This window comes from Drosophila santomea, chromosome X (genome assembly GCF_016746245.2).
Source record: "Drosophila santomea strain STO CAGO 1482 chromosome X, Prin_Dsan_1.1, whole genome shotgun sequence".
In the NCBI taxonomy this organism is placed as follows: domain Eukaryota; kingdom Metazoa; phylum Arthropoda; class Insecta; order Diptera; family Drosophilidae; genus Drosophila; species Drosophila santomea.
Window position 1 is genome coordinate 18,091,957 of NC_053021.2, and position 10,317 is coordinate 18,102,273.

General features: G+C 46.4%; 1 protein-coding gene across 1 annotated transcript; it reads right to left on the bottom strand.

The window, feature by feature from the left end:
- Positions 1–74: 74 nt before the first annotated feature.
- Positions 75–7,734, bottom strand: LOC120455142 (maestro heat-like repeat-containing protein family member 1). The gene is made up of 9 exons (XM_039641047.2): positions 7,426–7,734; positions 6,069–6,246; positions 3,566–5,997; positions 2,863–3,508; positions 2,321–2,795; positions 2,063–2,266; positions 1,113–2,003; positions 943–1,045; positions 75–881 (listed from the first exon to the last, which is right to left on the bottom strand). Exons 1-9 carry the CDS (start codon positions 7,586–7,588, stop codon positions 739–741), a joined length of 5,235 nt encoding a protein of 1,744 aa, XP_039496981.1. The 5' UTR covers positions 7,589–7,734; the 3' UTR covers positions 75–738.
- Between the last annotated feature and the right edge of the window lie 2,583 nt (positions 7,735–10,317).

Here is a 10,317-nt window from a genome sequence, read left to right on the forward strand (position 1 = left end):
AATTATACTTTTTTTATACTATGTGGCAGGTAATTGACTTTTACAAGCAACAAGTTCTAAAGAACGCGAATCTATTGCCACACCTCACACGTTTATCTCTTTATTACAGATTCGATTGAAATGTACAAAGCGTTTTACACCTTTAAGGTTATTGAATCAATTCGAGAACAATCCCTAATTAATTAGCTTTGCTTAAAATTGGTCCAGCAATTGTTTGCAATTAATGTCAAGATTCAATTGAAATATCTGATTACCTTTATAAGAATTTTTTTATATTTATAATAAAATACTATTTCCTTTATGGAATATAAGCAATTTTTGACAACAGAACACAAAGAATCACATTTGCTGTGGAATCATAGTTATTTTTTCTTTTACTTTAATAAACCCCCAAAAGCCGAGGTAATTTTGAATAGACTCAGTATATTGAAGTAATTATTGTCCGTGACAAAGTCTTCTATCGAAAACGAGTTCCTATAACTTTCAACATCCTTAATGCTGCAAAACGCTCCGCACAAACTTGGATATAAATATATAAATAATGCTATGTGTATACAGATAGTATATAACGTGACTTTCGATTACATAACAAAACAAAGAGTTAAATATCAAACATAATATGGAAACGATTGCAGAGGCAAAGGGATCACACTTGGAGCAATACTAAGTCATAATTTACAAACACACACACACAACAAAGTTGCACATCTATCTAATCGAGTTGGTCCGCTGGATGTTCTAGATGTCTCCAAAAAAGTAACCCAGGGCGGTGGCTGCCCGCATCCGCACCAGCGCCTGTTCGTCCTTGAGCAGCACGGCAATCTTGCTGGCCACAGTCTCCGTTTGGACGTTTCTCTCGCTGAGGAAGTTGTGCAGGATGCCTTAGAAAATAGAGCGATTAAATTTACTTCCATAATTCTTGGGAACCATTGGTACACTTACCAATTACGATGGCCGCACTGCCTCGCACCTCGGGCCACTGACTTCGCAACTGCGGCAGGCACGAATCAATGAAGTCCTGAATGTGATCCGTCAGCTCCAGTGCCTAAAAAATATATATATTTATATAGAAGAAATATTGTTTAACCCTGTTGAGAACATTATAAACTCACTATTGTCTTGACAAATTCCAGCACAAAGCTGCTGTAGTTGAGCTGGTGACCTCGCTCCTCGCCCAACTGTTGCTCCGCCATCTCCACGACCTTTGGAGCAGTCAGTAGACGACAGACCCGCTGTAGTGTTCCACGACAAGCCGAGGCAATAGCCACCTCGCTTTCGCTGAGATGCAGAAGCAGCGGGAATAGATTGGCGATGAGCTGCTCCCTCAATGCCTCCATTGAGGAAGTGGGTGAACTGCTCCCATCATCGTGCTTGCTCTCGCATATGTCGCCAAACAGTTGGATCGCTGCCTCTCGCATCTCCAGCGCATAGTTGCCCAGGAACGGTCGAATCCGGATGGCGAGGGAGACGTGGAAGGACTCCACTCGCTCGCTAGGCAAAGCTCGCAGAATTCCAGACAGGCCACGCATGCTCTCCAGCGGAATGTTGATTAGACAATCGCCCACCGGGTCGTCGACTCCCTTTAACAGCGCACCAATGGCACTTTCCGAGTAGCGCTTCGCCTCCTTTTCTCCCAACTGGCCCACGTAACCCATGCCCTGAATGCTGAGACCTCGCACCACCGCATTGGGATCGGACAGTGCGGCTCCGAGGTGGAGCAATATGGATGCAGCTAGCTCACCGGTGGGTTTCAGTGGCACCAATCGGGAGAAAAGACCCACGGCGGCCACTCTTTGACCATCGTATGGTGAAGCCACATATTTGCTCAGCGAGTTAACCAGTTGCCTCATCTGCGGACTTCCCAGGTGCAGCTGCTGACCCAGGCCGATGGCCATGGGTGTCAGCAATTCGATGTAGTTGTGCCAGTCCGCGCTGCTCGCCAGTTGGGTATTTACAGTCAGCACGCTGGCAATCTGCTCCATTTCTAGGTTGGTCAGAAAGGCCTGAAATGGGGGCAATAGGCTATAGAGGGTTATGGAGTATTTTTTTTAGATAAACTCACCTGGAACGTTTCCAGTGCTATTTGGCAGGGATTGAGCTTGACCAGGTCCTTGTTGGGCACGAAGCCGAACTTGGTTTTGCTGGATTGCGTCTGGTTGGGACTTAGAGAGACACTATGCACGGGATTTGGTGCGGCCAAGTTGGTGTAGCTGCTCAGCGAAGTGAGTAGCATGCAAAACATGTCCGCAAACCGTGCCTCCAGTTGCTGAAAAGAGCAAGAAATTAGAATAGACCCATCGGAATACCTTGAAACGCTTACCCCCTTGATGTCCTTGCAGGGCAGCATCTCGTGCAGGGCGCAGAAAATGGCAAACGGCTGTCCGCTGGCTAATTTCTGGCGTTCGGAAAGGGACGCCTCCTGACCGCCTTCCTGGAGGGAAGCACCACTTAGCAGCTGAAGGAAGTTGTCCAGCGTGAGGCCCGTTAACTCCGGGTCGTTGCACACCAGGTGCCAGTACTCCACCAGATTTGGGTCGTATGGTAGCGGCTGCGACAACATTTCGGCACACACCAACTTGGGATGGTGCTTGGTGAGGGCCACCAGAGCTTTGAGCACTCCAGACTTCGCCCTGGGCACCTCGCACACCTGCAAGGCCAGCAAACTGTCGCGAACCAGGTCGGGAATGGCGTGGAACAGTTCAGAACCCTTCTGCTGGATGAAGAACTTTAGTACAACACTGGCTCCTATGGTGGAACTCTGCTCAGGATCACGCAGCGAATGAAGCAGAGTTTTGCTGTAAAGACATATATACAGGTTACATACATAAATATACCAAAAATGACGTTCAGGCTAATCCTTACCAGAACTGCAGGTACTGAAAGCTGGAGATGCGCAGTGCAATAATCTTGGCAATGTCGCCGGCCAGATTGTAGATCTGCTTGGGCTCGTCAGTGATGATGTGCTCCTTGATGGCCTCGATCTCCTTCAGCCAGTCGGCAGTGCTATCGATGCTGGCTATCGTCAAGGTTTCATAGATGCAGGCGATCTCCAGCGTCTTCTGCAGGATTTCGACGGACACCTGGCGCACCGTGCCATTCGAATCGATGCACCTGGGCACAATCTTGCCCAGCATCTGACCAGTCTGATTGAACTTCGACGGGGCTTCACAGCCAATTTTCATGGACTTGATGTAGACGTCAAGGGTGTTGTTGAAGACATGGCTGGCACAGATGCGCACCTCGGAGTTGCGATCCCTTGTCCAGCCCTCTAGTATGCTAATGATCAGATCCAGCGTGGCCGGCGAGGCGTCCAGTTCAACGATGGCCCTCACCAGGGCATTCAACTGCGGCAGCGATTCGTTGAGGTGCTTGGCCAGGAAGCTGTTGCGCTCATCCTCCTCCTGCGAGTCGAACTTCATCTTTAGCTGCTGGGCGCAGCCGAAGAAGTTGCGGCACGCGATCTCGAAGATCACACCGCCGTCCACACAGTCCTCGGTATCGGGACCACCTAAAATTAATTAAAGGATTGAGAGGGGTTTGAGAGGGGGTAATAATAATTTCTTACCTATCCGTATGAAGTCCGTGCCCAGTTTGAGGATGGTGGGAAGAAGGGGAAGGTCGTGGAAGGGCGCCTCGATGGGAATGTTGAAGACTGTCTCCATGATCTGCTTGCGGTGACGCAGAGGTGCCGGCAGCTGCTCCTTGGTGGCTATCAACTGGTTGCAGATGCTGAGCAGTGTCTGCAGAATAGCCGACATGATTGTTTGGTCCTTGTGCACGGCCAGCTGTTGGATGAGGAAGCCCAGCAAGGTATCATCTTCGTCTAGGTGCTGTATGGACTGCAACGGATCGGCTTCGTCCATGATGCGACCAAAGGCCTTGACCACCAGCAGGTTGCTCTTGTAGTTCTCCAGCTCCTTGTGCGTATCCTTGATGAAGTGCAGGTTGCTAAAGAAACCGGTGGAGTGCTTTCGCCCACCGATTTGGGCCAGTTCGGTTAGCTTTTTGATCAGATGCCCCAAGTGCTGGCGGGAAATGTAGCCCAAGGCTCTGGCACAAGGTTCAATGCGCTTTTCGTAGTCCGCGTGCTTGACATGCTTGTCCAATCGTTCCTGCCTGGCAGTCGTTACAATGAGATCGATCTTGGTGTGAATGCAGGCCACATCGGTCACCTGGAGCAGCGTGAGGGCCACCGCCTGGAGGAGCATGCCTCGCTCGGCACTGAGGTCGGGCAATTGCCACTCGGAGTGGGGCAGTTGCATGGGGTACAAGTACATCTGGTCCGCCAGCTTACTGGCCAATCGCTGGGCAAAGTTCTCATCCAATCCGCCCAAGAATTCGTTAGTTTCCAACAAAAAATCGTGGAGTAGCTGCCGATAGGCACTTTCCCTGTTGATTTGCAGCAGAAGATCGGGTATCCTTCGCTCCCACAGTTCCTCCAGGGCGGGATTCACCTGAGGATGGTAGTAGCGCAGAAAACTCAGAATATTCGAGCATCGTTTGATGCACTGCTGATTGCCCAAAAGTGCCAGACATCTTGCGTAAATTGTCTCGGCTCCGGGGACCATAACCTTTCCGCGTTTGATCACACTGCGATCCTCGCCAGCAGCACCCACGCTCTCCGGTGTGGACTGCTCCGTGGCGGCATCGTCTCCCGCAATATCGTACTCTATATGAGGTGATTTTGCAAACAAACTGGCCAGGCACTTGGCGAGATTCCCGCAAATATCCGTGTAGTCCAGGAGGATCAAATAGTTTAGCAGCTCCCTCTTCAGCAGCTCATCCAAGGTGCCCACCGTGGAGGCCAACATATACAGGGTGTTTTCACAGCTCAGCACCAGATTGGCGTGCTCCTCCTGGCTGCCGTGCTCCTGGCTCGGCTTGGAGTATCGGCAGCTGTGCCTCACCACGAACCACACAAACTCCTTGTCCCGTATGTGGGACTTTTGGGCGAGAGCCACAATCGTTTTCAGCAGCGTAAGCTTCATTTTGATCCCCTTTTCACCGAGAATCAGCTGCTTCAGGCACTCAATGGTCGCTGGAATCCGGTTTTCGATATTCGCCGCACATGAGTTGAGCAGATGAGTGAGTATCAGCAGGGATTTCATCCTCTCGCGTTCGCTATTGTTTCGCAGATGGATCAACAGGGTGTCCATAATGCGGGTGGAGTAGGGATGATGACCGGCCAGGAGGTGGAAACAACGCAGCACCTCGTAGTGACCCTTCACCGTCTGCGGTTTCTCATAGTCCGGATAAACGCAGACCAGGTCGAACAAGTGGGTGATCAACACGTCGATTATGCCATCCAAGACTGTGGCATTCAGGGCCAGATTCGTTTTCAACACGGAGCAGAGGAACTGTGTCACGGCATTCCTGTCCACACTGCGTCGGTATAGGGCCAGGATCTGGGGGACCAAACGGGCGGCCTGATCCTGAATCCGATCCTTGGGCAGGAGGGGGTACATGCTAGACAGGGCCTGTAGTATCTCCACGCAAACCTTTGGCTCCCGGGAGTGCAGCCAGTGATTGAAGAGCACATCGTAGGCCACACTGATCTCCGTGGAGCAGTTCTCCTCCTCCTTCTTGCCGCTCTCCTCCAGTAGAGCCTCGCTGAATCTACCGATGGCATAGGCATGTGCCTGCTTGATGTGGTCCTGCCGTATTCCGACGAGATGCGGCTGACTCCGGCTCAATATGGCCTTTATGTGGGGCACCACCCCGGCCGGATTCTCGGTGGCCAGCAAACCGAGGCACTGCATCAGCATAAAGTGGGCCACACCTTCTGTACTTGTTCCCTTCTCCTGGAGCGCCTCCATCACCTGTTCACAACTCTCCGGGCTGCTGCGTCCAATGGCCACCAGGATGCGCTGCGCGGGATTCTGTAGAAGGGGCACGTGCTCGGGATTCCTGGTGAGTTCCTGCAGCGCCAAAGCAATAAGTTTCTGATTGGCAGCCGGCGGCAGTGGAGTTTCCGCACCCACCACGCGACGAATGCAGCTGAAATATGGAAATCACAAACAGATTAGAGACACTCTTCAATCACCAATGAATCTCCCATGGAAACTTACTCCAACAACATGGCCACTGTTTGATCGTTCATCTTGGGCTGCTGCGATCGGTGTTCGCTGAGGAACTCTGCAGCTCGTTCCGGATGTGACTCCAGGATCTTCACGATCGCCTGCTGCATGGCAATCCGCACTTGCTCCTCCTTGTCCATCAGTCCATCGAAGATGTTGTGGAGAACCCCTGCAAAAGAAAACAAAGGTTTTAAAGTAGGTTTATAAGATGTCTTAGATAATCTACGATTTATGTGGCTTTGGCCTTTGAAAACTATAATGTCGTTTAAAATAAGTGACTAACTATAGTTACAACTCTTAGAGAAAAACAATGGACAGCACTCAGTAATACGAGTAACTAGATCAAAGTCAAGTTAGCACTATTTAAATGCACAAGCTGCAAGGGTAGCAGAAGTAGCACAAACCACATTGATTCACTGATTTACAGAGATGATGAAATGATTTTTTACAACATTGAAATGTGCTTAGCCCTATTTGTTTGAACGCAACTGTGTGCACTTCCTGATAAGAACTGAAATTGTCTGACACATTAGCATAAATTAAAGAGTTTTACATCATACATATGTACATACATATAACCATGTATTAATGGGATGAAACTGGACAGAAAATGGTAAAAACCAAGCGAAATGCTGAAATCAGCTGATTATCAGCTAAAATACACGTCATCCCAGAGATCCAAAAGTCCAATTGGATTGCATTTCTAGCGATACTCGAACGGACTTTTTGCAGCGCAATGTTATTTTTATTTTTATTAAGACAATTACAATAGCTGTAAACCAAAAAAAGCACACACTCACACACACACACACATGCAAATGATTAATCAAATCGAATTGAGTGCAATTCGTGGGTGTTATTGTGAAATGTTGTTGTATTGATTTGTCATACTCCGCATCTTGTTGTTGTAGACGATTTTTTAGGGCTTCACACACTCAACAGGTCCCCATAGTACACATAGGCACGCACACTAACACACACATACACACGCACGCACATATTTGCATAGATACGCAAATAGAGTTATTTGTCTGCTCTCTCTTTCGCTCAAAGGATTCCCCGTTACTTTTGGGCGCTCATGTGTGCGTTGTTCCTAATGCGTAGTTCTATTTTTAGAACAGTACAAAAGACTGGGCTTCAGCCTAATCACAAATCCCAATTGGAGTGGAGGGGGGTGGGTCGGCCAAAACGCCCATTTTACGCTAAAGCGCTCTCAGCATTTGTGTTGTGTTCGTGTGAGTGTGTGTTTGGGGCTTTCTAATAAGAGATTTCATGGACCCTTCTTTATCTTTGAGATTAAGCAGTGTTCCTTTGTCTTCATTTTCATTTACTGTTTACTTTTTCTTACCTTCCAGAATCGTTGGCTTATCAACGGGCGCCGCTGAGGCGGCAGCTGCATCGGCATTTCCAGTGGTGGCGCTATTTCCAGCAGCTGATTTGTTGTTGGTGGATCCTCCCCCTGTGGCAGTGCCACCCCCGCCGCCACCGTCAGCAGCCCCTCGCCCATCCATCTTCTTGGTGGAATTGCGCGTTCTCTTCCACTTCTCCAGCTTAACGGGATTTCGGACAGCGATTAACACTAACGCGCACTTCGCGATCGCGGAAAACTCGGAAAAACAAGCGATTCACTCCGTTGCGAAATTGTTTGTGTTTTCAATGAGTGGCTGCACTTGTATTGCGAAAAAACGGCGGAGGCATTTTTAGTACGTTTTATAAGCGCCATGCACTAGCAGGGCCTCCAACCACGGTGTGTGTCTTTACTCTTCAGCGGAGACACAAACCATGCACTCGCAGGGCCTCCAACCACGGTGTGTGTCTTTACTCTTCAGTGGAGACACAAACCATAGTTGGGCATCAATTCAAAAAAAATTCAAATATACAAATTCAGATATATAACTAGAAACAATAAATATGCAGAATTTCTCTTTTTATTGTAAATAATTTACATTTCAGTCACAAGTAATGACAATGCCTGGTTCCAGTTAAGTATTTCAAATGGAAGCTTTCAAGTAGTACAACAAGCCAATGCTAAATGATTGGAAAGATAGTTTTCGAGGCAGTTTTGAAAGTATTTGACCGTCACATAAAAAGGATTCCTTTATATAGTTAAGCGTACTTAGCTTAAAGAGAAACATATAAATTATGTTTTTTAACTTGATAGCTCTTCTGAATTTAAACAGCGAACCATTCAATTTTCTCGCAATTTCTGCCCTCGCAGATAAGCTGACGTTTTTCTCACGCTATATGGCCAGCGATAAGACCTATTTCTCTTCGGTGTGATAAGTCGGAGGTAAATTTAAAATAAACACTATTTTAAATGGTAAAGCCTTTGCGTTGTTATTTTAATTCGATATCAGTACTTCGTATTTCGACCACAAACCAAGGCTGAACCACAAAATGTGGCCCAATGATAGCCTACAGCTTATCACGCCTTTCCCTCGCCGAAAAGAACACATGTCTTTTGGAATCCTTGTTTTCTTTTTTCTTTGCGCCAGCAACAACACGCACTTTTTAATTAACACTTTTTCAGATAAAAGCAAATTTGATAAGCATGTGATATTGTAATTTTTGAATTTTAGTGGTTTCGAAGTAGATTCTCTGATTTTCATTTTCTATATCCAATTTGTGCTACACATTTCAATAAATTTCAATTTTCTTGTGAAATTCGAATAATTTTCATATAATAAGTTCCTCAAGCCTCTTAAATATTTTCGAAATTTCCCGGCTCCACCAAAACGCCGCTCTTAAGTCGCCACGCTCTCAGCTGAATAAAGAGAGCGCGTTGCCTGCGATTCCAATTGGAAGTGGTTGCAGTCGGCGGTGGTTGAAAATGTGTCTACCAATGGCGCGCCTCAAATGCCGTGTCCACCTGCCCAATCGGAAACAGGGGGCGGTGCCAAGTGCAAGGGAATCGCAGGAGCGAGCGAGAGAGAGAGCGCAACTCTTCGTTTTATTAAGCATTTAAATTCTATTATTTCTAGTAAATTTTATAAAAAAAATTCGAAGCAACAGCACTGCGTGGGATGGCGACCGGTGAGCTGCAAAAATGCACGTACCAGCCATGCACTGGCAAAAGAGCAAACGAGAGAGAGAGAGAGCGAGCAACTTAAGAGAGCCGTTCTCGTTCCAATTGGCTCGCGAGGCAAGTGGAAAAACGATTGGATTCGACTCAGAGCCGAGCTCATTCGCCTCGCGAAATTCAAGCGGCGCGCAGTCAAAAGTTAAAAGTCAGTTTCAGTTATGTTTTGGAGTACGACGCGCGAGCATTATTGTTTCCATTGTTAGCGAGGGTTTTTGATTGACTGACAGAAACACCAGAAAATAACACCTCGCTTTCGTGTTTACGCCTGTTTTTTTTTTTGCAACTTGTGCTCCAGCCACTTAAACAAATGCCACAGAAAGTAAACTAACAGTGTGTGTAAGTGTTAAACAAAATAGTGCACAAAAAGCGCGCCAAAATCGGTTAGCCTTTAGTTATTAACTCGAATTTCGCCACAAACTAAATCCAAACAAAGCGGAACTCAGTCTCAATTTCGCCAGAAACTCGCATATAAACCAATTGATATACAGTTCTAAATTAAACTAAACGTAAACCACAGTTAATAACAAAATAATAGTGACACAAACGAATTCTGCCAGCGAAATTAAACAGTTTTTTCATGACAATAATCAATGTCTATGTATATTTTGTATGACTTTAATTTCCAACTGCGAACCACTATCCTAAATTTGTTTTTAGTTCGTAAACAAATAAGATAGTAATACAAAATCTTTGGTTTCGTAAACTGCGATACATTGTTTGAATAAACAAATGACTTCTTGTTTTGAAAACATTTACGATTACTTGGAGATCAGATGAGAACATTAAATGTTTGTTGATTTCAAATTGGTTTACTTAAAGTGGAGCCAGCACTTTGTTGTCATTGTTATTAAACCAATTCCCAGAAATAACACCAATATTCAATCGAGAAAAGGAGGCCCGTCTGCGAATCGGGAGTCAAACATAGAGTATTACTAATTAGCCAAGTGAAGTGCAAACAATAACAATACCAACTCAAATCAAATCGAATCGTATCAATTCAAATCAAATCAAATTAAGCACAGAAATCATCTGGCAAAAGCATGCTCGAAAAGCAACAATGGCAACAAATGCACTGCTAATTTCAGTGACTAATTTATCAAAGTGCGAACTTAGTAAAAAATGTCGATCGGCGTATAGTTTATTTAAAGTGAATGTATA